This window comes from Octodon degus, unplaced genomic scaffold (genome assembly GCF_000260255.1).
Source record: "Octodon degus isolate 3935 unplaced genomic scaffold, OctDeg1.0 scaffold00051, whole genome shotgun sequence".
In the NCBI taxonomy this organism is placed as follows: domain Eukaryota; kingdom Metazoa; phylum Chordata; class Mammalia; order Rodentia; family Octodontidae; genus Octodon; species Octodon degus.
Genome location: NW_004524627.1, coordinates 13,981,245 through 14,009,142, shown reverse-complemented (window position 1 = coordinate 14,009,142; position 27,898 = coordinate 13,981,245). Strand labels below are relative to the sequence as shown.

Here is a 27,898-nt window from a genome sequence, read left to right as displayed (position 1 = left end):
ATTTTAAAGGCCTTGCTTTTTAACATTGGAAAATACATCACTTGAAGTTCATGTTTGTTAAACCTAACTGTAATTACATGTTACATAATCTGCATTGTCTTTTTACTCTATGTTCACAATTTTTGTTGGCCTTGCAAACATATTCCCGTTTCTGCCTGAATAATTGGAATGGCTATGCCTGCCACAGATAGGCAGATACTAACAGGATGATTTTGGATACTATGATTTTTATACCTCCAACATCTTTTCTATTCTCGAAGATTGTTGGTGGCACTAAGTTGAGGTTATTACTTAAGTGTTAAGCTTGGGGTACACTACATACACTGAGGTATCTACTAGCCTTGTTAACAGTTCGGCACCATACCGGGTTTAGAAAAGCCTACCACGCATTAAGGGTTCCAAGGGGATCTCTTCATTTTGCTCTGTAGTTCTGTCACTTAAACTCCCAGCTTTATTGAGAAGCTTGATAGAAGGGAGCTGGATTTAAAACAGCTTTGTTCATTTTACATTTCCTGAGTTACACAGAATGAGGAAAACTAACACCGGTTTCCACCGTGCAATCCAATGTGACTTTATGATCCTGTTACCTGACTTACTCTCTATTCATAGATCACTGCTGTGCCTTTTAGTGGCTTGAGGGGTAACCAGTATGAAAGGTTAACATTTATACAATAGATTTGGGTTAAGAGACAGTAAAATAAACTTATAAAATTATTTTAAAAATTGAAATATTTTTAGTTTGATAATACTTGAAATTTAAATACCCTTTTTACACTTTATTAAAACATTTTTTAAATTCTAAGGGTATAGCAAGATGAAACTAATTTTTTTATGAAGAAAAGCATTTATGAAAGTGGAAGACATTCTTGAAATCTGCTAATTTAGTCAAGGGGATTTGAAACTCTCCCAATACTGAAGACAAACCCTGTCAAGAAAAAGAAGCATTTAATGTAACATTACATAGTATTTTCATACTTTTTTTATATGCATTTCTTTAAACCTTTTTTATCTCTACAAAAGACCCTTCAAGTAAAGCAAGAATTAATTTAGATGGAATTATTAAAGTAATTGTCTGCCATCACATTGCTAAATTCAGCAAGAACTACACAAAGTCATAAATATGCTGTCTGGTTTAAATGTTTTTGTGTTTAGATTTTGAGGTTAATTAAAGTATTAGAAGCCATTCATACAGAAGTTCATACTTAAGAATAAGAAAAAGATTGTTCTTACAACTTGCTTTATCAGAAAGTATTTATTTCCATCTCCGATTCTCAAAGTAGTAATCTTTACACCACTTATATTTAATACATTTTTCATTGTGAACCCTAGAGGAAGTTGGAAAGTAGCAGTTTGCTCTGTCTTTACTTTTCATCTTTTAATATCTTTATCTTTAGGCCTTTTTATAGCCTCAGCCCAAAACCTAGTCACAAGATTTAAAATCCATTAAGACTAAAGCTTTACATCCCATCTTTCTGAGGCTTTTTGCATTTTAAGAAACTGTGGGCATGTTAATTAGGAAAATACTTGCTTTAGAATTCTTGTCAGTCAAGGGGAAAGAGACTATACCTGGAAAGAGTATACCTGTAGGTCACTGAATGACCTTAGGCTTGGCAAATAATATTCCTTGAAAGATAAATCTCAAGGTTTTTAGATATCTTAATGATCAACATTCCATTTGTCAGCTGATTGATTCATTAGCTGCTCTTAGCCAGTAAGATTCATCATTTGGAGTAGTAAAGGCTGAGACTCACTTCTCATTTCTTCAGTAACTACTGTCAGTAGCCATTTGCCTTGTAGAGTGTGAGCAATTATCTCCCAGAAAGAAAGGTAAATAAATTTGCAAAGACTTAGATCTGTGGTGAATTAGGGAACTGATTTTGAATTAACCTTGTATTTTCATCTTGATTACTAAGGTAGTTCTGAAAACCCGTAACATTGACTTAGTGGTATGGCCTTTCCTAGTTCAAATATATTACATTTTTATGCAGTTGAATTTTTAAAAATTCTTTCTCTTATAACTGTTAATGCCTTCTATTGGTTACCAGCTTTTGGTAATGATTTTTCTGTTCAAGGTTAGCGTTGGTTTCTTGAGAGAGTAGAGCTGTCATTTTTTTTCATCTTCCATTTTTGGACATGTATCTTTTCTAAGAAAACTCTGCTGTGTGTTCTGAGTGATAAGTCATTTTCATCTGATCATAATGGGATTGGGATGAGTGTGGTGAAATATATTAAGTGGATATATTCTGTTGATGGTTTTTCTCTCGCCGAATAATCCCCTAATAGGTTATTTTCAAGTGAACAATTATCTTTTTGTCACAAAAAAATGTTCCTTTGATTTCTAGCACACGTTATAGCAGTATGCAAATGATTCTCAGATAAAATGATGTTGACAGTATTTCCTTAACAATTTGTGTAAAATTATGCGTAATTTTCATAATTCTAACTTTCGAATTTTTTGTTTCCATAAATAAAAGTAATGCCTGATGTTTAGTTTAAGTAGATCCACCTTTGCTTGATTTTATTAGTTTTGTTCCATCCTACTTTTATTACACTGTAGATTGCCAACAACTCTTTACTGAGAATCTCTTCTAAGGCTAATAAATGTCGGGGAGGAGGAACGCTAAGAGAAATAACAAGGTTGTATTCAACATTGTTGAAGCTTAATGAACATCTGTTTTTCTCATGTGCTAAAATAAGGCTTTGCCTGTATTGTACCATATTTGGATTGAGATACATTTGTACAATGAGACATAATATAGTAAGATAAATATTTTACTTTTTAATTTTTAAAAAAATCTTTCATTGTACTTATTTGGTACAGGGTCTTGCTGTTTAGCTCAGACTCATATTAATCCTCCTGTCTCGGCCTCCCCAGTGCTGGGATTACAGGCATATGCCACCACACAGGTTTCAGTGACCGGCTCAGCACACCTGGGGGTTCTGGGGTTAGCATGGCATGTGGTACCAGGGATTGAAACCAGATCCTTGCTTATACTGCTGAGTTACCTCCCTGGCCCCAAATACGTGATTTTTGAGAAGGAAGGATAGTATAGAAATCCAAATGCGTTCACCAGAAATACTAGAGTCACTAAGAGTCCCTGGGAAACTTCTCCAATACACTTCAGTGGCCTGAAGAAACTTACCTTCTTTCCAAAAATGACCAGGAAGGGAATTAAGTAGGAATAGCAGGACTGAGTGATAGTTGGGAGTATAGTATAGCTTAGTGGTAGAGTGTTTCTGAGTTCAATTCCCAATACTGCTGGGGTAAAAAAAGGCAGTATGTATCATTTATTTTACTTCCCTGATTTTTCTAAATCCAAAAATAGCAACCTGAATTTTTTTAAAAATACAGTAACTACAAAACAGCTAAGAAAAACAGGCGTAAAATAAGGATAATAGTTTCATTTATATATGAAATAGTCCCCATTCTTGGGATGTAAGACTGCAGCTAAAAGGCTTCAGAAACACCAGCAGGAAGGCCTAGAGTGAACAAATTAGCCCTTGTTTCTAGACAGATGCAGATAAATAATTACATGAATCCTATCAAAAACTAATACCTGTGCTGGGTTCTCTCAGGAAAAAGAGAAATGGCCGGTTTGCTTTAAAAACAGGAATCCGAGACCTTTTCAGTAACAACAGAGCTGCAATGAAGATAAAGAGTAGAATTTCATTCCACTTTCTGTTTAATTAAATTCCCTTGAATTAGATACAAAGTTTGCTTTTTAAGAGTTCTGAGTATACTAGTGACATTTTCTTGTTTAGTGTTTTGATAGGGTGCAAATGGGGAAAACTAAAAAGATAACCCCTTTAAGCCTATCTTTTCAAAAGAGTAGAATACATTCCTTCCTAAAGGTGATTTTTAGAGTAATTCTGTTCCTGGTTTATCAGGCCAGGGTACAATTCCTTTTCGAATGGATGTCTTAGCAAAATATTTTAACATTTTAAAAAACTGTTATGTTACATCTGAGCTTGGAGTCATAAATAGGCTTGAAACTAAAGATTTAACTGAATAAACTGAACAAAGGTGCACACAGTCAAGCAGCATAACCTGGTGTACATGCACTCTGAACGTACCTGTGGCTGCAGATGCCTTAGTTCCTTCTTCTGAAACCTCTATCTTGGCCTTGTGGATTGCTTCAGAAACGTAAAAGCCGTCTAGGCCTAGTCTCAGGAAATGACAAGCAGGTGAATTGCTTAGTTATGTTTTTCTATGTATTTTGTATAACGACTTGTGAACATTTTTAAAGAACAGTCTATAAAATAGTATCTAATACTGCCCACTTACAGTAGGGAGAGACAGTTTAGAAAATTCTCATGTTCCCATATTTTTATGTGACTTTCAAAACCTCAGTTTGGGGACGGGGAGATAGCTCAGTGGAATAAGCGCTTCCCTGACAAGCACAAGTGCCTGAGTTCAATCCCCAGTTCCACCCAAAACAAAACAAAAAACCTCAGTTTGTTAAATTTATCTAATAACTGCCAAAATTAACATTCAATCACTCTTCCATGTTTTTCAGTAATTTTTATAAAAACGTTAAAATATTCAGACAGTACTTCTAAAACTTACAATTAAAAGAATCGCCAGGGTAATTCGATAGCCTGGTAATAATTTTCAGCAAGCTTCTAAATGATTTCCCTTGAATGCTTTTTTTTTTTTTTTTTTTTGGCTGCATATAAAAACAACTTTAAATAGGAAAGTCACAGGTTTGTTACATAGGCTTTAGGATGTGTAATTTGGTATATTCAAAATGTGCCTAATGTATGACTGCATAATTATTAATTAGCTTGCCTCATGGTGTAGAATCTGCAAAGAAAGTGAAAGGTACTAACATTCTGTGCACTAACAGTGTCAAGATACAAGCTTAAAAAATAGGGCTGTGAGTGATAACTTTCAGGAATGGATAGATTTTTAACCATTAAGCATTTTAAAACACTTCTCCAAATATGAAGTGGTCCTTGAAGATACAATAAAGTATCTTTAGAATTATAAGAAACTTTAGAAATTGGCCATTTCAGATTTTATTTTAGAGGAGCCTGCTAAGTCACTTAAGATCACACATCTGATAGGCAGACTTGGGAATACAAAATATAGATTTTTGGACCCAAAGCCCATTTCCTCCCAACCTTCACTCAAACACTACCATCTTTCAGGATGTATGCTCTAGCATGCCGCCTGTGAAGGGTCTGGAGCCTGAGCATTACAATAATTTGATGTATTTCAAGGAAGCTTTATTTACTTGAGGTATGCACATAAGAGGCTGTGGCCCATGGATGTTCTAACATAAAACCATCCCAGAATATAACATGTAGCACTCTTTTAATTAAGGTCTATACAGAATACTGTGAATTGGCTATATTCATTGTGAGGAACAATTGCTTCCCATTATCAGGAAGGGGATAGGAATAGGCCAGAGGAACTGGGGGGGGGGGGCAGAAATCCATGGAAAGAGTTATTTGGTACTAGCAATTGGTTTTTGAGATAAGAAACTAATTTTTCTGCCAAAAACTAGCCCCTCCCACCAGACATGGTGGCACACACCTGTAATTCCAGCACTCCTGAGGCTGAGCAGAAGGATCCCCAATTTAGGCTACATAATGAGTTCAAGGCCAGTGTGAACTGTACATAGCAAGACCCTATCTCAAGAACATAAAAAGTAAATAAAAAATTAGCCCCTCCTCCTAACTCACTGAGCAAACACAGTACCAAAATTATGGATAAAGAAAAGTTCTTTGACAGTCATGAGCAGGATTTACTATCTCTGACCTCATTACTGTCTTCAGGAAAATAGGTTGGGTGTTACATTGTCAAGTGAGTTTCATTTATGTAGCTTTTTTCCATGAGACTTAAGGAATGGTACAATAACAATTTTGTGTTTATTCAGCCCCAGCATCAGCATCTTATGAATTTTATCTCTTTATGAAAGATCAACATTTGTGATAAAATTTGTGAGTTTGTGCTTTTCCTTTGGTCTTATAGACTGCTTGCTTTTGTTAAGTAGCTGCTGAAATGTTATGCAACTAATGAAAACAATGAAAACAACCTAGAAATGTGGGCATGAAGGGGTTCTGGCCTTTTTTGTCTTTGAGTTGGCAACTTCTTGGTGTCATTGAAAGTCATTCAACATGGTTTCATGAAATTTGCTCTTGAACTGGTTCAACTGCTATACTGTTGAAAAGATTCCATGATTAATTGTAGGAGATGTGGGTTGAATTCTACACCTTCATTTTGAGTAGGAAACTTCTCAGAGCTGTTTTTTTTTGTTTTTGTTTTTGTTTTGTTTTGTTTTTGGTAGAACTGGGGATTGAACTTGGGCCCTTGCACTTGCCAGGCAAGCACTTATTCTACTGAGCTATCTCCCTGGCCCCATCAGAGCTGTTGATTTGCTAATGTTCACAGGGAATGTTTATAGAAGAAACACTGTGTGGCATCCAGCAGTGAAACCTTCCACACCATCTCATGTTCCCCACTTTATCAGATTAGCATTTGGAGAATATACTTGGGGAAGCTGTGGCCCACCATAAACCTATTTGTCTTTTTTTTTTTTTGGTACTTGGAATCGAACTCAGGATCCTGTACTTGCCAGGCAAACACTGTGCCTGTGAGTTACATCCAGCTATTTTACATTTTTATATCCAAAGCAAAGTGGAAAGATTCTTCCTCCCAGCACACTGTGCATTCTTCTTTTGTAACATCTATAGGTATTTAGCTTCTTTAGATTGTTAGTTATAAAGGTCAAAAATTACATATTCATGTTAAGTACCTTGCCTGACCTGTATTATAATGCTTGGCACGTGTATGTATGTTCAGTGAGTGTTGAAAGAAGTAACAGTCATCCCTCATCCTTTTCCCCATAAAACAAGCTCACTTTATAAGGAAATGATGTTTCATGTATAGAACCATAAGGCCCAACATAGAATAGGTGTTTGGCAAGTCTGCCAAATGGTTTAGTTCTCTCATCCACTTCGTTGGTGGAGGCCATTATTCTTTTAGAGTGGTTGGTGCTACTCAAGCTGCTTTTGATTCTTCATAACTTGACATTGTGTAAAAAGATTTGTGAAGTGTATGTCGTTGTTTCTACATTTCAGCCTCAGCTCAGCAAGTCGGATAAGCATACAATTTGCTGTTTCTTTTGTCCTAGTTATCATCTGCTTTTGGCAGAATTAATGGCTTTTGAAGTTTGTGCTAGAACTTGTTTTTAGCCTTTCTTGTTTTCACTTCCTTATGAGAAGATGGAGTGTGTGTGTGTGTGTGTGTGTGTGTGTGTGATAGTAGTAGCCCAGCACATAAAGAGAAAGTGCTAAAGGAATCTAACATACTCTAATCCTAGGTTGTGGTTATTTGCTTTCTATATTTCTCTTCCCCTTTTCTGTGCAGCTCACCAGATGGCTGGTGCAATCTAAGTCAATTTATGTACTCTGGTTTGTTTGCTTATTAAAATCATGGTATCAAGAGCTTGTACTGTGTACTGAGCAGAGACTAGAAGCTGATTATGCACATATAAAATCAAAAGAACAAAATAGTTTCTTCAGTTTTGTGCACAAATATTTCCTGGACTATGGGGCATGGATCTGTATGAAAGCTTATTGATCCCAGGATGAATTGGGATTGCTTGAGAAGGGTGTCTCTACCTGATCTTTTGGTGTGAGTGGCACTGGAGTTACTCTTAAAAGCTTCATCTAGTGTCAAATATCTGGTGGGGGTGGGGTGGGGGGAGGAATTAAATGCTAGATTCAGCTGAGCTTTAAAATTATATTGAGTTACTTAAGAAGGAAGACATACGACTTAGGCAAGGGGAGCTTATATAGAAACATTCTGAGGTTTGGAATGAAATGGAAAGAAAATGCTAAATGTTCTGTGTGGCTTCAGACTAGCATAAAACTGCCTGGTGAATCCTTGCTCACTGAAGGCTGCAAGGCCAACATTTTCTGATTGCATCCTCTTCATTACACTCTATTCTCAGTGCTATGCTGTGTATTACAGTCTCTTCATTTTTGCAGTTGAGACTAGGTAGATGAGAGCTACCCTTGTTTTAGGAAGGAGAAAACGGTTTCTTGAGATTCAGTGGCCTTGTCTCAGAAAGCCCAAAGTCCACATGGGCACAGACATGACTACAATCTTGACTAAAGCAGGATACTGGAAAACAATACTTCAGTCAACAAATTTTTACATGGAGGACCCAATAATAAAATTCTTGCTATTGCCAGCCCTATGGTATCTGTCCCTATGACTCAGCTCCATTGTTGTAGCAGCAGAGAAGCCATGGTGATTTATAAGTGAATAGGACTGATGGTTTCAATGATATTTTATTTATAAAAACAGGTAGTGACTATCATTTGCTTGCTTCTGCTCTAAAGGAACAAAACTTTATGGGAAAAGGTTAGAAGGCTAATGTGTCTTGTCAGTAGAAAGCATGAATACAAGCTTCACATTTGGCACATGTAAGTTATTGGATAATTAAATGATTAAGCCATATTCTTTTGCCTGTATTTTTGTTAGTTTCAACAAGTGTAAGTCGATTTGAACTTGAAAAAAAGGCAAGATCTCTAAAAAAGATTTAAAAATAGTGGTTTGATATCAGTGGGCATATGTCTTTACCAACAGAAGGTTTTAAGCTCAGTACCATTTTAGGACACATAATTGATGGCATTGATGGGGGTTAAACAGTCCTGTTGGAGGACACAGAATTTATGTTCCTTCTAGGACGTACAGGGAGAAAGATTTAAGAGGAAACAATAAGCCATGGTGACTAATTAAATGTAATGGTGTGGAAGGAGAGGTCAAGAATGACCCCAAAAGTTGGTTTTTTTCTTGCTTGTCTTGGAGGTGAAACCCAGGACTCTTAAAATTTTGAACTTAGATGATTACTGATATCAGCAGTAACTAAGCTCTGTGGCTGAATGATTAGATTTTACACACGAAGGTAAAATATACTTAGTTCCTCATTTCTTACCCTCTTGGTATTTTCACTGTAGTGTTAACCCTTTCCTTCCAGGGTTGAATTCTGCCTATGTAACTAAGGAAACTTACTGGTGAAGTCAGAGGTCAGTATTTATTAGCTATGCAACTGTATGCTAAGCATTGTCTTGCACACTGTGACCAAGTGGAATTTCTATTTTCATTTTTTATTAAAATTTTTTTTTCACTGTTGGGGTCTAAATCCAGGCCTGCATATGTGCTAGGCAAGCACTTTATCACTGAACTACCTTAGCCCAGAGATGGTGGGCCTTTGCTACTCTATACTAGAGTATTCTTCCTGCGTTTCAGTTGATAAATAACTGCCAGTTAAGTCTCTTCAGACACGTTTAAAGCCTATGTGAAGTCTTATTAGATCAAATTCCTATTATTTTTTATGACTACATATAAATACTGTGGAAAAAAAAGCTTTAGAAAACTTCCCTGTGTTATGATGATCTAACATTCAAACTAGTGATTTTCAAGTTCCTCAGGAAAGGGGAATGTCAAGTCCAGTGAAAATGCCTGCTAGTGTCATCTCCACACAGATTTACTATCCATAGTGGAAACAAACCTGAGTTTTGAGTTGGCAGTATTTTAGCCTATGGTCCACTAAGAGGATTCCGAATATGGGTTCTAGGGTTCTACTCTCTTTTATATTTGATGTAATTTCAAAGCACAGGGAAACAACCCTTATTGACTGTTAGCAGCATGTTAGCCATAGACAAAAATTCAGTGCTCATGTGGGAAAGAGAACATTTGAGGGCAACATTACAAGTGCATGCGTAATCTGAGGAAAGGAAATTGGATAGACGACGAAAGTTGGAGATGTTCATTGGAAAAGGACAGAAGAGGTTTAGGGACTGATGAAATGAGAGAATGCAGAAACAGAGTGATTGTGAGCCTGGCCTGACGGCAGTAAGGCAAAATGAATTCTATCACTGCTCAATGTTACTGGGTGGCTTTGATCATGACTTGAGAGCAGAGGAAGGGTGAACTTATGGTGTCACGGCCACTGACTTCCCACTGAAAACCATGCTGGACAGTTCTCAAGTAATGTCCTTTCACCAAGTCTAACCCAAATTCGACTATCAGAAACAAAGCAAAGTACTTGATTTTATGTAAAGTTGACAACAAAAGGAAATAAACCCTTTAATCAGTATAACAAAAGTATTTCAAGCAATGTCAAACATCTTAGAAGGAGATTTGTTACCTGAAATTCCTTTCAAGTTAGCTTTGAGTGGATCAAAAAGATCAGTGACTCCCCAAGATCTTAAAATGCTTTTTAGGTTGAATTGATTTTGGATCCTAAATCTAAAAAGCAAAAACAAACCATCACATTTGGTATAGAATTCCCACCTAATATACTTTAATGCTCACCACACCTGCCCCCAGATTGTGCCCCTGGAGTTCTTGCATTGCTTCTTTCTATAAGCCCTCCATTCTGACTAACCACAAGTCTTGTCCACCTCTTTATTCTACATGCTCTTTATTCTATGCCTCTCCTATTTTCTTTGATTGCTTTTGAATGATTATCCTAAACTGACCCCATATCTCTGCAGCTGTTTTGTGACCTTTGGCTCTTAACCCCACTAACACTTGTTCTACTCTTAAATGTGTAGACCATTTTACTCCATATTACCATTCTTTATGATATCATAAACTACCTCAGAAGAGAGGTTATTTGGTTGCATTTTCACTTCAGGGTAATAATATTCAATGAGTACTTAACATTGTGCTAAACACTGGTAAGAGCTTTATGTGGATTACCTCGTTTCTTCATATAGCTATGCTATTATTATCCTTATGTTGAAGGTGGGAAACCTGGCTTAAGGAATTAAGACACATGCCCAAGATGACCTAGTGATAAATAAAATAGTGTGCCTCAACTCAAATCTAGGCTCTGATCATTTGCACTGTGCTACTTCATATTTCAGGTAGCATCATACATATTGTAGGTACAGAAAGGAAGTTGTGATTAACTAACAAAGTCTTATTAACATGCTTATATTGGATGAGACATGTTTTCATGTTTACCTTGTGCTTTTGACACACAGCAGAAGGAATGCAGCTTTGGTTTGCCTGTAGGCTCATATAAGCAGAATGTAGGAACATACCACCTTTATACTATTTCGCAAGAGCATGACATTTCAAAATTGACTGTTGAAGTATCCTTTAGAATGGGGACTATTTTTCTTTGAAAATACAAAAGTTGAAAATGGAAGTTAGGTGGTCTTTTTCTATAAACCATGCAGAACTTGCAGGAGAGTGAAAATACTGGACAAGACCATCAATTATTTCTATACAAGACAATATGGCCAATTTCTTTTTTTAAATGTATTTGGTACAAGGTCTCACTATGAGGCTCGACTTATAGTGATCCTCCTATTTTCAGCCTCCCCAGCACTGGGATTACAGGCATGTGCTACCATGCCCAGTCTCAGTGGCCAACTCAGCATGCCCAGGGGCAGGACCGTTATAGCATGTGGTGCCAGGAATCCAACCCCTGTACTTACCTAAGCAGGTGCTTAGTTCACTGAGCTATCTTGCCAGCCCTGTGGCCAGTAGTTTGTTGGTTTTTTTTTAAGCATCAGTCTTGCTCATAAACTTTTGACATCTAAATACTAGAATACAGGTATTAAGAGTATGTACTTGGGAATCCAGTGCCTGGGTTCTGCATCCTGGCTCAACCTCTTATTAACAGAGAAATTAAATACTTTACCTCCACAGAGGGTTATATGACCCACCTTTGCCTCAGTGTCCTCATTTGTGAAACAAGCATAATACTGTTTGTAGGAATGTGAAGATCACATGAACAGGACAATGTTTAGCACAGCTCATAACATTTGTTATCACTGGTTTTCTTGTTTCACAAAAAAGTAAAGGTCTATTTAAAACCAAGGGCAGTGATTATGGTGGGTGGTAAAATGGAATAATACCATTTTCAGTAAATTAAAGATTTCAAAGGTAAGGTATGACTATAAAAGTTAAGGATAATATTCATATATGGCTATGAAGACACCCAGGAAGAAGACTGCAACAATAGCTTGAGTAGAAAAACCAACCAACCAACATAACTTTTTCCAAAACTGGAGAAGGATATCATAAGAAGACTGCAGAGTGATATCCTTTATCAATATAGATTTAAATTCTTAATTAGCAAATTGAATCATATGAATCCCACCACAACTAAGTGAAACTTATACCAAGATGTAAGATATGTTCAACATAGGAAAATTAAGATAACATTAATAGGCTAAAGCACAAAGATCATCCTATCAGTAAGATACAGAAAAGACATTTGCTAAAATCCATCACCTTTTTATGATTAAAAACATCAAATACTTAACCAATTTGGGATATAAGATAACTTACTCTATTTCATGAAAGATCTATAAAAACCCCACAGCTCACAACATACTTTCTAGTGAAAGACTGAAATCTTTCCCTCTAGGAACAAGATAAGGATACTCGCTCTTACCACTTCTATTTCACATTTTATAGCAGGTGGATAAAACTTTAAGGGATGGTATCTATCATAATCCCCTATTCACCTTAGAAATAAGAGACAGAGGCAGAATTCAATTTAGTTTGACCCCTGCCTGAAGTATTTACATAGAAGATATCTGGGCCAGGCCACTTTCCCTTTTAGCCTTGCCTAAATTACCCCATCCTTCACTCCTTCCCCTGCCCTGTCAAAACTTCACAAACATGTAGGAGATGAGGAGACACGAATAATTAAGGGCAATAAGAGCCAGACCATTTGGCTTTGCTTAGCCATAAATCCCTCTGCCTGAGACCTTGCACCTATAGGATATGAGTGGCATCACATTCCTGCCTGATCACCTACCAGCTTAAAGAAACTATATAAGCTGGTAGGGAACAAAGAACTGGGCCTTTGTGTTTTCCCAATTTGCAGGTCAAAGCACATTGGTCACTGGCTAAATTAATAAAGACTGTAATTCCTATAATTTGGTCCCCTGTGAGCAATATATCCAATCCCGGCCATTACAATTGTATTAAAAAAAAATGGCATCCAGATTGGAAAGGAAAAAGTAAATCTTTTTCTACTTACACATGATATATGAAGAATTCACAATTAGTTCTAATAGGTTTTTATATATAAACTCAAGGTATAAAGTCAACTGTTTCTAAACCCTACCAATGAACAATGTGAAAATAAAATTGAGAAAGCAATTCCATTTATAACATCAAAAGGAACAAAATACTTAGAAATAATTTAGCAAAAGAATTATAAGACCTACACAGTGAAAACTATAAAGCATTTTTGAAAGAAAAACTAAATGAAGGATATCCTGAGTACAAGGCTTGTAATAGTTTGTTAGCAATAACTCCCAAATTGTTTTACAGATTCAAAATGAACGTTGTCTAAATCTCACTACCTTTGTAGTGGCAATTAGTAAACTGATCCTAAAACTAAATGGAAATGCAAGGGGCCAAGAAAAGCTTGAAAAGAAGCAAAATGGAAGGACTTACACATCCTGATTTTTAAATATATTAACTATAGTAATCAAGACCATTTGGCATTGGTAAAAACACCTACAAGATAGAATTGAGGTCCAGAAACAAACTCATGTATTTGGTACTTGGGTTTGATAAAGGTGCCAAGAAAATATAAAGAAGAAAAGAACATTCTTGTCAACAAATGCAGTCAGGAGAAATGGATAGTAACAACCAAAAGAATGAAGTTGGACCTCACAGTTGACCCTTGAACTCCATGGGCTTAAGCTGCATGGGTCCACTTATATGTGGATTGTTAAAAAAGTTATGACAATTTGGAAGAACTTGCAGTAAACTCTATACCCTAGAAGTACTAAAAAATTAAGGAAATTAAAGATCATGTCTGTGGAGCCAGTTCATCTCTCCAAAACATTGAATATTGCTGCAAAAAAAGTGATCTCTTAAGGTGCTCATGTATTTTTCCACAGTATATGATACACAAAATGCAACATATGTGTTGATCAAATATTTGTGTTATTGGGGGTAAAGTTGCTGGTCAAGAGCAGACTATTTACACTTAAGTTTTAGGGGAGTCAAAATTTATACACAGATTTTCCACTGTGAGGGAGTTTGGGTTCATAACACCCAAATTGTTCAAGGGTCAACTGTACAGCAATTATTTCAAAACATACAAATTTTAAACCCTCCTTAGAAAAAAACCAGACATACGTCTTTATGATCTTATGTCACTGTATCCCATAAAATTCAAGAAACCAAAGAAAAAATAGATTATTTGAACTTCATCAAAATCAGCAACTTTGTGCTTCCAAGGACAGTATCTCCAGTGGAAAGATAGATATAGAATGGGAGAGGACATTTATAAATCATGTATCTGCTAAAGAACTCATATCCAAAAACTTTTAAAATTACACCTCAAAAAGAAAAAGGCAACAAATTTTAAAATGGGCAAAGGATCTGAATACATATTTCTCTAAAAAAGCTATATAAATGACTAACAAGCTATGAAAAAGTTCTGAGGAAAAACACAAGTAAAAGCTACTATGAGATAGCACTTCACACTAGGTAGGATGACAGAAAAATGGAAACCCTCATGTACAGTTTATGAAGATATAAGATGAAACAGCCACTTGGTAAATATTCTGACAGTTTCCCAGAGATGATCCAGTAACCTTATTCTTATGTGTATCCAAGATAATAAAAAATATAGATTTCTCCTCAAACTCACATGCATTTGAATGCTTGTAGTAGCCAAAAAGTACAAACAAGCAAAAAACTGTATTGGTACTCAAGTAATTATAAGTTAATGAATAAACAAAATATGGTATATCTATGCAGTGAATATTATGCAATCATAAAAAGGAAAAAAACTCAGTGATTTATGCTACAGTAAGAATGAATGGTAAAAATATTATGGTAAGTAAAAGAAGGTAGACACAAAATGCTACATACTGTATAATTTAATTTGCCTGAAACATCCAGAAGAGCCAAATCCATACAGACAGAGTGGATTAGTGGTTGTCTAGGCCTAGGGTGGGGGTATGAGAAATAATTGTTAATAAGTATGGGGTTTCTTTTTGAGGTGATGAAAATGTTCTGGAATGATTAGATAGTAGTGATGGTTGGAGAGTTTTGTGGACACACTAAAAACTTATGAATTATGGATTTTTTTTTCTGAAACCAGGGATTAAACTCAGGCCCTTGCATTTGCCAGGGAAGCACTTATTCCACTGAGACATCTCCCTGGCCCCCAAATTATGGATTTAAAAGGAATGAATTTGGGGGCCAGTGAGATATCTTAGTGGGCTGAAAAGCCTGCTTAAGCAAGCACAGGAACCTTGGTTCAATCCCAGCACCACACACTATGCCAGCCTTGCCCCCAGGGTGGGTTGAACCGGCCACAGAGTCTGTCATAGTGACGCATGCCTGTAATCCCAGTGCTGGGGAGGCTGAAAACAGGAGGATCACTACAAGTCCAAGCTACATAGTGAGACCCTCTAACAACCAAGTACATCAGTAAATAAATAAATAAATGAACAATTAAAAATAAAAGGAATGCATTTTCTACTGTGCCATCTCCCTGGCTAAAAGGAATGCATTTTATGTTATATGAATTATACTTCAACTTAAAAAAAAAAAAAAAAAAAAAAACAACCCTTAGAAAAGCTAGACCATACATGGTGATGATCAGCAGCTCCCTGAAGAAAAGTAAAGCTCATTATGAATATATGAGATTTGGTTGATTTAAAAGAGACACTTACCCGCTATAGTTTAGATACGGTTCAAATGTGTTCTTCAACATTAATATGCTAGAAGTATGATGGTGATAAATTTTAAGAGGTGAGACCCAGGGGAAAGTGATTAAGTCACTGGAGGGACCACACTCTGAAAGAATTAATGTAGTTCCTGCAAGTAGTAACCATGAAGGTGTTCTTATAAAAAAAAGCAAGCCTGAACATTAAATCTCTCTGCTTTTCCGTCTCACCGGGTGATCTCCCCCGTCTTACAAGCACCTCTGCCATGACAGTGTCGCCACGTTATGATGTAACCAGAAAGCCCTCACTGGAGCAGAGCAGACACTGGCATCGTGCTCAGGATCTCCAGAATTATGTGTTCAATGTGACTTCACTTTTTAAAAATAAAGCACCCAGCCTCATGTACTTTTTTAAACCAATAGAAAACAACCTAAAATAATATCATATCTAATATCAGAAAAATGCTCAGGTTTAGCATCTTAATATGTAGATGCTTTGTGCTCATTAAATGAATATTTGATATTTAATGATAGTCTTTCTTGTGGGCATTACATGATCTTAAACACTCATTTTTGGTTTTCTTGATTATTTCTTTTTTAAAATGTATTTCGTACAGGTTTATAGGGTCTCACTACACAGATCGTGTTTGTAGTGATCCTCCTGGTTTCAGCCTCTAAAGTGCTGGGATTACAGGCACGTGACACCATACCCAGTCCCAGTCACCATCTCAGTGTGTCCCAGGGGTGAGGCTGGCACTGCAAGCCGGGGATTGAACCCCGGTCCCTGTGTCTGCCTAAGCAATCTTGATTATTTCTTTAACATGCTATATTCCTATTGAAGACTAATAGTCCTTATGCCTTTAATTTTTTTTTCAAATCAAGTGTTACTTTGGAAGTTAGAAACCATAATTATCCCAGAAGCTACTAATGAACAGCTTGGTGATGTTTAATCCAAAAGTACATCTCATTGTCATGCAATGCATTGCTGCCCACAGTGTGTAAAATTTATGCTGTTTTCTTTCTTTCTTTCTTTCTTTTTTTTTTTTTTTTTTTTTTTTTTTTTTAAGGAAAAGAGCATGTGTTTAGTATAACAGAGGAGGTTATAGTAAATGATGAATGAATGATTGGAGGGAACTAGGAGCAAATTCTTACCCAAAATTGGCTTTGTGTCTACCATTGTCCAAAGTCTAAACTTTAAATCTAGACCTAAAACAGTTTTGATTTCTTTTACATTTGTTCTCTTAATGAGTTTCAATTTTAAAGCAAGTTCTCACAGATTGAATTTAAAACTATGCATATGCAAGTCAAATGGTCTGTTACTGAGCTACATCCCTGATCCCTGATACTTTTTATTTTGAGATGGTCTCACTAAGTTAACTAGGCTGGTTTCAAATTTTTGATCCTCTTGCCTCAGCCTCCTGAAGAGCTGGAACTACAGGTGCATAGAAGTATACCCAATAAGCTAGCTTATAAAAACTAGGTTGGACTTGCTTGTGGAATGGCCTCATTTTTCTGAAATCTTCTACACTTTTTGGACAAGAGTCTTAATAGTCTTAGAGAGATTTAAAAAATTATCACAATAAGGTCAGCCACTACTACTAATTGGGTCTCTAAGGTCCTGCCTTCCCTCCCTTTCTTCTTTGTTCTATGTTACTTTTCAGAATCACTGCTCAACGGTTTGGTTTTTTTGTTTTCTTTCTTTTTTTATTGTTGTTTGTTTCCTGAAACAAAGTTTCGCTGTGTAGTTCAGACTGGCTTCGAGTTCATTTTGTAGCCCAGGCTGGCCTCAAACACGCAGTGATCCTCATGTCTCAGCCTCTCAAGTGCTGGGATGCCTGGCAAGGCTTTGGGATTTCTAAGAGCCAAATTATAAGACAGCAGAGAGTTCTCAATAGAACTTAATGGAGCCAGGAAACCCCATTTCCCTGGGGCCTCTTCCTTTCATTGGCTGTTCTTTACTATTATTATTATTATTATTATTATTATTATTTTTTTTTTTTTTTTTTTTTGGTGCTGAGGATAGAACTCAGGACCTTGTGCTTGCCAGGCCAACTGAGGTATCTCCCCAGCCCCTACCTCAGCTGTTCTAAGAGGAACAGCCATCCATCTCCTGAGTGCAGCAGCAGGCTTAGTTTTCTCTCTGTTTCACAGTAAGCTGCTTTTCTGTCCTTCACTGAGCGTCTCTCAGATATAACAAGAAGAAATGGATTGATCTGCTCCTGCTGCAGAGATCTGTTCAAATGTGAAGTTTGGGGCTTTGCTCTGGAGTCTGAATACTTGGTTTTGAGAGGTTGACTTTATTTGGAAGTTAAGCTCACCCTCTGTTCTGGCTGTGTTGGATCCCACTTTAGATCTTGGCCTAGCAGCTGGGACTCTTTGTATTTGTTGTCGTTCTAACAAATGGGTTTATTTTAACTGCTTGATAGAGAACAGCCAAGGTCTTTGCCTTTGCCAGCTGGGAGCCATGGCCATGAGGTGACACCAAGGCCACGAGTGGACAGAGAACTCATATGTTGACTGTGCATGGCATTCCTCCTTTGGCTCTGGCCTACAGATTTGCTGTATTTTTACTCTTATTCCAAATGCAGCAGAGAAGCTCGTCCTCTGACGTCCTAGCTGGAATCCCTTTGTAAAAATAATGTATCTTGCTAATGTGCATTGGAAAAGCAAAAGCTAGTGTCATCATTTAACTTTTTGGAAATTTGCATTTGTGCCTACTGGGCTTATATAAAATACAGGTTCCCTCCTACCCAGAACAAATGAAAACCTTCGACAGGGAGACTTTTAAGATTTGAATAGTTATGCCTTAATCTGGTTTCTGACTGGAATTATATTTGCTTGGTTACATAAACAATCTTGCTTCTTGAGTTTTGATAAAATGATAGATATGATATGAAAAATGATAGTTGTCTTAGGATGTGATGAAGCTTGGGGCACTGTGCTCTCGGGGACTGCAGTGTGCTTCTTCCCCTCCCTGACAGCTGGCTGTGACATGACACTGCAGCAAGAGGCCTGGGGTCTCCAATCTCCCTAGTGAAGGTGGAGTTGTCGTGTTGGGAAGGCTCCAGGAAGTTGGTAGCTTTCATTCTGTGCCATGACAGCAGTGATTCTGGTACTCGTGGACTCGGACTCTAAGGAAACTTTTCCTGTGTCCTAAGGGTGTGCTAGGTACCAGCCCTGTGAATAGTGACAGACCCTAGAGTCAGACCACCTGGCTCAAATCCCAGACCCTGTGGACTGCTGGTGCAGATTACCTTGTGAGGGGACCATGGCTGCTCACCTGGGGAGGAACACATCCATCCTGGCTCTCCTCAGCCTGCTGGTCCAGAGGTGAAGGACTCTGGCTGTAAGCTGTGGCTCAATGTGGCCCAGGGGTGTGTCTCTGTCCCGGGGCAGCACCAGGAAGAGACTTGCTGCACTTCCCAGGTATGGCAGCTCCAGCAGTGACACCTGATGGCCTATGGCATCCTGGAAGTGGCCTGGAGGTTCAGTAGGTCACAAATTAGCTCTGTCCTGGAAGTCAGGGAGACCAAACAATGCCAGCCCTTGGGAGGAGATGGTTTATAGTTTGGGAAACAGTGAACCAGGTGTCTACCTCACCCCTATGGAGTAGTTTGACGCTAAAGACTATCTGACACAGTCCTTTATAGATCTGAGGCCCAGAATCTCTTAGATGTCCTCACAGGGCCCCAGTCAGAAAGCCTGCAGCACTATGTATGGGTGGGGACAATGGCATGAAGTAAAACCATATATATTGCCTTAAAGGGGCACCCCATCCAACCCTGGCCCACAGGGACCCCAGGCCTTTTATACTGCATCTCCTTATCTCTCAATAAAAGTTCTAAATTCAGATGTCTTATGAGATTTCTCAGCTTCTAAAACATGACACAGACTTGACATAAGCTGAGTCCAGGCTAGATTTGACCTGTGACCTAAAAAATAGTTTCAGGATAGGCACAAAATAAAAATGGTCAGCTGAGGACAAGTCCAGGGCATCAGCTGAAGCAACATTCTAGAAGAGAGTGATAGGATAGGTTGCAGATGGCCATAGACACAGATAGCCAGTTACAGGGAGAATAAGAGGCAGGCCAAGTAACAAGGAATAGACAGTGAATAATGTAAACAGTCCAGGTGGGCAGGGGAGTCTCATGATGGACTGTAGTTTAGGTCCTGTCCCTAGGAGGATGAGGAGACCAAGGACCTGGTATGAGTTGGGAACAAGCTGCCAGGCAACTTAAAGCAGAATCTTAGGCTCAGTAGAAAAGATGGGCGCATAGTTCCCACTACATAGTTCACATACTCTACAGATCCTTAGTCTGCATCCACTATGTACCAGCTACAATACACCTTGTGTCCTGTGAAGAACCAGAGTCATGTGGAGCCTGTCTGTTGCAATGCAGCTGACAGTCAAACTAACCTATGAGGTCAGAACAGCAATGACAATAGGACAAGAACAGGAACTATAATGAACCATAACCAATAGATGCCCTTTAGTTTTCATCTCACAAACACACAAATACATTTCCTGAACACCTACTATGTGTCTGAATGGGAACAAAGAACTAGCTAGGCTGATAAATCAAGGTTCTGACAGGAGCAATGGGACCTTCAGCCTGGTAGGCTTTGGGGAACCTTATGGCTCAATCTTCATGCTGGCTCCATACTCACTCTATGAGAGTACCTTCCAGTGATGTGGTTTGGCCCAGAAATGAATGTGGTTTTCCATTAACTCCTTTCTTACTAAATGTAGAGCAGAATGTGGAGCATGAAATCAGGTTCTTATCCCCATCTGCATCCTCATCATCTTGCTGCCACACACTGTCCAGTGGACCCACCCTTTGTCTTTTGTTTAAATGACAGCCCAGGTGATGATATCACGGAGAAACACAACTTGATCAAAGCCTGAAGAGCACAGGCCTGGGCTTCCCTCTGCCACCCACCTGGCCCGTGCTTGCCCTCCCTTCCTCTCACCCAGGGGGAGGGGCTCACCGTAGTTCACCTCAGCCATCTGGTGCATCATGGGGACCTGAAGGATAAGGCCACTGGCACAGGTGAAAGGCAGAGGTTGGGAGTCCATGGAGGAGAATGTCCTCTGCCAAGAGCTTTGGAAGGTCATGGTGCTCACAAGGGCGAGCTGGACAGATGCAGCACCGGCCTGCTCCCATGTTGGGCTTCCTGGGCCCCTCCCTGGAGGGAGGCAAACAAGCAGTATGGTTAAAAAAAAAGTGCAGAACACAAGATATCTTTTGATAGTGTGGTATTGCAATGCCCCTCTCTTTTTTTGTTTTTGTCTCATGTTTCACAATGTCTTTTCCATTTACTCAAAGCTACTTAATTCCTTAAGTTCCTTGTACTGTGGAGGCTTAAGGCTGTACTAGCTGCTCTCAACTTGCTGTTCTGGGCATGGGCCATGGAAATCGGAGGGGAGAACTCAGAAGTCACCCTGAGTCCTGATACCTGCACATCTGCAGGTAGGCTGTCACCCGCTTATTAGTATCTGTTAATTGCAGCACACTCATGTGTTTATGACTAGCTGTCACTGAAGATCATACTCTTCCTTCCTGAACAAGAATGCTCTCCCTGCATCTGTCTGAGCTATTTCCCAGGAACCATTAGGCACTTCCACCCCCAGAGCCCTGGACTAGGAGGTGTGATGTGGAAGTGGCACATCGTGTCATCCTTTAATCCCCATTGCCCACACTGAGCCATGTCCTTTGCTGAACCTTTGCTGAGAAACTGCCACCCACAGCATGGTTTTTAGAGGTTTGGGGTTAAAATTCATTCATTACCAAAGAGAGGAGCAGGCAGGAACAGACAGCCTTTATATAGTCAGCTTTTTTTTTTTTAATATAGTCAGTTTTTAAGCATTTATTGATTTAATAAACACATACTTCATGCTCGTCTCTGTTCTATATTCTTGAGCAAATTCTCACTTACTTGTTACTCCTCATTTTACAGGCTAGGGTCGGAGAAGTTGGTCAAAGTCCCATACTTGTGAGGGGAAAAGTCACCCTTTAGCCAATTATCAAGATAGAAACTTTGGATTTGTACCTGAGCAGCCTGGTCGTGGACTTGTGCCCTGGATGACTCAGTGGGAAAGCCAGCCTTGAAGTTGAGAACAGTAAGGGTGACCTTGGGGGGGGGCGTTGAGGGTGGAGGCTGAGACATAGAATTTACACTTCTTTAATTAATAGGCAAGATGTTTAGCATTCTAGAGAAGTGAGAGTATTGAAACTTGTTCAATTACAGTGCATATCCTATTGCTTTCTTCTCTGCTTTAGAAACAGCAATAGCTCTTGAATGTTCTCCATATTTCTAGGTAATTTTGCAGCTCCCAGGGCTGCTGGAGCCAGGCCATCTGGGTGAGAATCCTGGTTTGTGGACCCGTGGCAGACAGGAGACTCAGCCCTTGAAACCGCAGTTCCTTCAACTATAAAATTGGGACAGTACTAGTGTCCACCTCCCAGAATTACTGTGGGAGTGAACTGAGATAATGATCTTCAAAAGGTTCTAAATAAATACATGCTAGGTAAAGATCAATAATTCCCATCTTTGGGGCTGGGGAGGTGGCTCAGTGGAATAAGTGCTTCCCTGGCAAGCACAACGACCTGAGTTCAATCCCCAGTTCTGCCAAAATAATAATAATAATAATAATAATAATAATAATGATAATTCCCGGGCCGGGGAGATGGCTCAGTAGGATAAGTGCTTCCCTGGCAAGCGCAAGGGCCTGAGTTCAAACCCCGGTTCTGAAAAAAAATAATAATTCCCATCTTTTTAAAATAATAATTACAATGGTATGGTGGCAGTTGATGTTTCTCTGAATCATCCCTTGTTGTTGGAAAGTTAGGTTTTACATAGTCTTTTTTTAACCTAAGTAAAACAGAGCTGAACATCTTATTTCATATAACTTTATCTTCTTTTGAATTATTTCCTTACCCTAAATTGCCAAGCAATCACATTTTTTGGCCCCTCCTGCATTTCGATATCATAATTGTAGATGAGGCAAAGCTAAGCGGAAACTCACTGCGAGCAGAGAGGCAGAGGACACAGTCTGTAGGGTATGTCCAGAGATGGGAAGCTCTGAGAGCATCATCTCTATGTGTGTTTTTGTGCTTGGGTGTACCTGTACGCATGTATGTTTATGTGTGTGGCATAGGGGTGGGGGTGAGGAGAGAAGCAGAAGGGGACAAGAGTCAGCTTTAGTCGCTTCACAGAGCTTCCCCCATGTGCAAGGTTTCCCAAGGGGACCAGTTTTTGCTATAATTGAGGGTGACCTGAACACCATGACTTCTGACAAGCAATGCATGATACAGCCCTGGCAGTCCTCTGATCTTAGGAGGGGAGTAGCTTTTGCCTACCCGCGGGTCGTCCAGATTCCTCTTTGTTGGTCTCGATTGTGGTGCCATTGGATTCACTGAGGTCAGCTGGCTGCACACTGCTGTTGGCCCACAAGGATACGTGCTCCACAAAGCAGGGCGACAGAGGTGTTCCCACTTGTACAAAAAGGGTGCATGTCAGCTCTGTCTTGATGCCTTGGCTGGAGTTGAGTAGTGCAGTATAAACAGTACGTAAGAAATCCCTCACTCTTGGGTCTGTGAAGAAGGAATTGAAATAAGTCAATGATGTGTACAAGTAAGGAGCTAGCATAACCCATCTGCACTCTGTATTTAAATGGGACCTAAGCAATGCCACTCTTATTTTCATAAGGTGCATTCACTATATGTGGTCAATAGGATAAGTCATAGCTAACTTACTCAGGAATTAGTCTTAACTTACAAAGTAATAGCTGAGAAGAAGGCATGCTAGTTTTGAAAGAACTGTGGCTGTAGTGAAGCTCAGCTGCATCCTGTAGATGATAGAGATTGTTTTTCCCAATTCAGAAACTTTCGCAAGCAAAGGAGGAGAGATTCTAGAACTGGAAAAATCACGAGTGTGCAGGACAATGGACTTTCAAACACTAACAAAGTCAAGAGCTTTATGTCCAGTGTCACAACAGTGAAGTGTGAGGGGTTGGATGTTCCGCTGTCAACAGAGCTTGGTGGGGCCTCAGATCCATCTCCATAACTGCGTAGTATAAACCCGAGTAGCATTTCAGTACAGCCTTTTTTGTATTTATGCTTTCGATTTGAGAAATATAGAGGAAAAGTGAGATGGGAACTCCTCCCATCCTCCATCTCTCTGAGACCCAGCAGACAATTAATGTTATTAATGTCAGTGAGCTGCTGAAGAAATGTTGAGAAAATCACCTTTTGAGAGAGTGGCTAACTTCCACCTTCTTGGGCTGCAGCTGGACTACTATTTATTTACTATTTACATAGGAAACTGCTTCCTTCTCTGTAGAATCAATAGTGGATATCATTTTCATGCTATGATTTGCAAGCTGAAGCTTCTAGTCTCCCTAGGTGTCCTAGGGCAGAAATGAGACCTCCCACCCACTGCTGAGTCTGCACACAGTTGAGCTCCATGAGCTTTCCACTCCTGACCATGCAGGGTAGATTTTACTCTACTGAGGAAGGCTATCTCCATTTCTGGGATCACATCCTTGTGGAATGTTGACCATCTGTAGAGAAGCCTTGATCTCAGGGTCTGCAGTGCAGAATGGCTTTAGGAATGGTCCTGAGCTGTCCTCTGCACCCTTCTGCCGTCTCTGAGCCAGGGCCAGCAGTCCTATAGTGAGGAACATGAATATAGCACAGGCAACTGGCTTGAAGTAGATTTTAGTGTGAATGTTGTCTCCACCTGCACTGACTGGTCCCTGCCTGTTACACTTAGGAAGGGGCTTTTCTACCTGTGCTATAATGTGCATCACCAGGTAAAAAATACCAAGAGGTGACAGTGGTGATAGGTACTGCAGCCTGCTCTGTGTTTCTGGTTACACTAAATCTATCCCAGAACATTGTGATTGGGGAGCTATTATTATCCCTAATTTGTAGAAGACAGATCTGAGGCTCAGGCAAATTTTTGGTGTCACTTGGTCAGTGTAATCACCAAGTTGCAAGTGGCAGTGCCTTACTGTGCTGTCTACTCAGAGGGTGGAGAACTGGTGGGCTGAGGAGGTGGCTCTAATAAAACACTGAGTGGGGGAAGGAGGAAGGAGAAAGCCACAGGAGCTATGCTGACCAAGAGCATAATGATGGGAGTGTGTAAGAGGGTTCCTAGGACAGGTACAGACTGGGAAACATCCCATGAATCCTGCTTCACATCAGTTTTTAGTTCATCTGACAGCCCAGCATGGAGAGAGCCTTCCTTTTTAATAAGTCCACAGGGCACAATTTCTTGAATGTGATTCAGAATGCCATAGGTCTTAACTTTGTAAAGTTAATGGATATAAAATTCTCAAACTATAAGAACTCTCTTTTTGAAGCTGTTAGTTGCCTGCACACTAAATGGGGATTTCTCTTACGATGCTCTCCAGTGGGTTTGGTGGGCTGAAATGATAATGAGGCCGCCTCTGGTGAGGAGAGAAGGCAAGTTATGTACACAGGCATGCAAGTGCTCCATAACTTAAGGGGGCTGAGGAATTACAGAAAGCATAGAGGACTGGAGCCATAGAGAAGGACTTTGAATCTCAGCTCTGTTGCTTACCTGTTGGGTGAGCTGAGTTTGGCCAAGTGATTCATTCACCTTATTGTAAAATGACCATGTTAATAGAGGTCTAGAGACTGTACAACATCTCCTTGGGGAGGGGGACAAATAGCATAATGACTTCGAAAGTATGGAAGAGAATTCCAGGGACTAGATCACCTTCATTTTTGAGGCTTTTGCTCCTAGTACTCCTCTTATGCTTAATAGAACATGCTAAATTGTCCTGTATTAATTTACCTAAAAGAACAGTGAAAATTTCTAGAAGCTGGGACATTGGGAAATTGTGTTTAATATAGTAAAACAAGGTGTTTGAGAGGGCAGCTCTGGTCTCTGAGCTGATCTGGGGCTGCAGGCCCAGCAGCAGGGCTCCCGGTTGTCACATAGTGTCTGTATACACAGGAAGAGGGCAATGCTGATGTACTGCCCTGTGAACTTGGGCAGATCTTTCTGCTGATTAAACAGGCACAGTGCTGCCAGGTTCCTGGGCTATGCTTAACTCCTGGTTTTATAGCTGTGTTATTGATTGGTATCAACTTTTATAAGGAAGACTGGGCTAGGGCAAGTGTTGAGCACTGGTGAGTAGTTTTAAACAGTGCTCCCAAGCTTCTCAGAGCTGTTCTGATGTAAACCAAATCACAGAGTTCTAGGAACCAGAATTCTAAAAGCAGTACATTCTTGTTCTTGATAATTAATGATGACTCTAAGACAATGAAGCATTCTTTCTTTCTTTTTGGTGGAACCGGGGTTTGAACTCAGGCCCGTGAGCTTGTCAGGGAAGCGCTTATTCCACTGAGCCATCTCCCTGGCCCCTATGAAGCATTCTTGACATTTTCTGATTCTCCAGTGGGCTCTACGATGTCTCTGGCTACACCACCCCAAACACACCCAGTCTCATCTTAAAGGCTCTCTGAAAACTCTGATCATTGTCACACTTGCTTAACCAGGCACCATGACTGCACTTGACAACAGAGAACTGATCGTTCTTCTTCCCTTCTCTGTAGGGTGGCAGCACTGGCATTTCTCACACTCTCCAGTCCTGACTTTTGTGAGGCTCTATTGAAAGGCTGAGTCCTTGTAACCCAGCTGAGATGTCACGCCTCCGGGGGAGCCTTCTGGTCTGCCTGCAGAAGCAAGCACCACCTCCATGTACTAACCTAATTTGCCTGAAGGCGTGGATGGCACTTAATGAGAAGGTATGTCTACATATATTGCTCATCTGACAGACAGCTGCCTGTGTTCAGAGTTCTCCCTGTGTGTTTTCAGCACAGTGCTGACCCTTGTGGCATCACTTGCCAGGCCTTGCAGATTTCATTGCACTGAGTCTGTTGGGGGTGAAGACTAACTTTGTGACTGTGTGTAGGGCTGTGATATAGTTGCCGAGAGCAAGGAAGTTAAAGAAACTGTCTTCCACCTCAATCATCCCCAGAGGGAACACACATTTGTCTGTAGGCCAGCAGGGTCATGGGAACTGTTTTGGCAGGGGATAGGGTATGGATTTAGAGGGCTGGGGAGTTCGTCTGGTGCCTTATGTTCCAGCATGCTGAATGCTAATCTTTACTCACTAAGTCAAGATTTCATTGCAAAGCCTGTTCTCACCGGGCTGTGTTGGTAGTAATTCTTGTGCTTTCTCATATGTATTAATTTATACAAAGGTCACTCTCATCTGTTCTATTGACATCTTATCCTGAGGTAGAGAAGGAAAAAAATCATGTACCTGAGACCCGCCCTAGTGTAGAGCTGAGGGCATTGCCTTAGAGTGGAGTCGGCACTAAGCAGTGAGCTGAGGCTGAGCTACACTCAAGACTCTCATGGCTGTTGCAGATCACTTCTAAAATACAGAATCCATAGAAACAAGCTGGCAGGTCAGGCACTGGCCAGAAGTCACAAATTCATGAAAACAGGCTGGTCAATAACATGTGCTCTGCAGCCAAACATCCTGGGATGAGCTCCAACTCTGCCCCTTACTGGCTGTGTGACTGCCAGCAAATTGCTGTCACTTTCAGTGCCTGTTTGCTCATCTTCAATTCCAATAAGGTTGTGTGGCAATTCATTTAACTCCTGTTTTAAGGTGTTTCCCACATGGGTTGACACCTCATGAGTGCTCTTAAAAGGTTTATGAAAGGAAACGGAAATATTGCCATGGTTAGCAGGGAACCTTAAAAATTATGGGTGATCACTGTTCCAAAGTGTGAATGTCTTCTATTGATTCATGCTCGGTGGTCACCCTCTGTGGATCTGCACACCAGCTAAGCACTCCTGATCTGAGACAGCTGAAGCAGTGAGGTGAGTGAGAACACAAGCAGGGGTGAGGGTGAAAGTGAGCAGAAGAGCAAGGGTATGTGCATCATGGGCCTCTTACCACGCACTGTGTATCCCAAGGCATCTGCCAGCTGCTGGTTAGTGTTTCCCTGAGCTCCAAACTGTAGGATCTCTAGCGGGAGGGATACACCAGCGGGTGAGATGACAAAATTTGTCCCATTTTTCCCTGCTGCCATACTGCGGTAGAGGCGGAGTGCAAACTCGGTCTTTAGCCAGGGTAGGCCTTCCTGGAGGAGGTGACTGCTTCCTCTTCCGGGGAAACAGGAGTGAAGGAGGAAGAAGGTGACTGGCAACAGCAGCAACAT

General features: G+C 39.9%; 1 protein-coding gene across 2 annotated transcripts; it reads right to left on the bottom strand.

The window, feature by feature from the left end:
• Positions 1 to 30: 30 nt before the first annotated feature.
• Serpine3 (serpin family E member 3) lies at positions 31 to 27,898 on the bottom strand. Of its 2 annotated transcripts, XM_004633105.2 has the most exons (8): positions 27,634 to 27,898; positions 23,048 to 23,281; positions 20,676 to 20,873; positions 18,967 to 19,165; positions 10,167 to 10,267; positions 4,075 to 4,161; positions 3,558 to 3,641; positions 31 to 925 (listed from the first exon to the last, which is right to left on the bottom strand). In XM_004633105.2, exons 1-8 carry the CDS (start codon positions 27,896 to 27,898, stop codon positions 882 to 884), a joined length of 1,212 nt encoding a protein of 403 aa, XP_004633162.1. In that variant the 3' UTR covers positions 31 to 881. The 2 variants fall into 2 exon arrangements, with proteins under 2 accessions (XP_004633162.1, XP_023572982.1); XM_023717214.1 differs by lacking the exon at positions 31 to 925 and having other exon boundaries at positions 3,544 to 3,641; positions 20,676 to 20,881; positions 23,044 to 23,281; positions 27,634 to 27,769.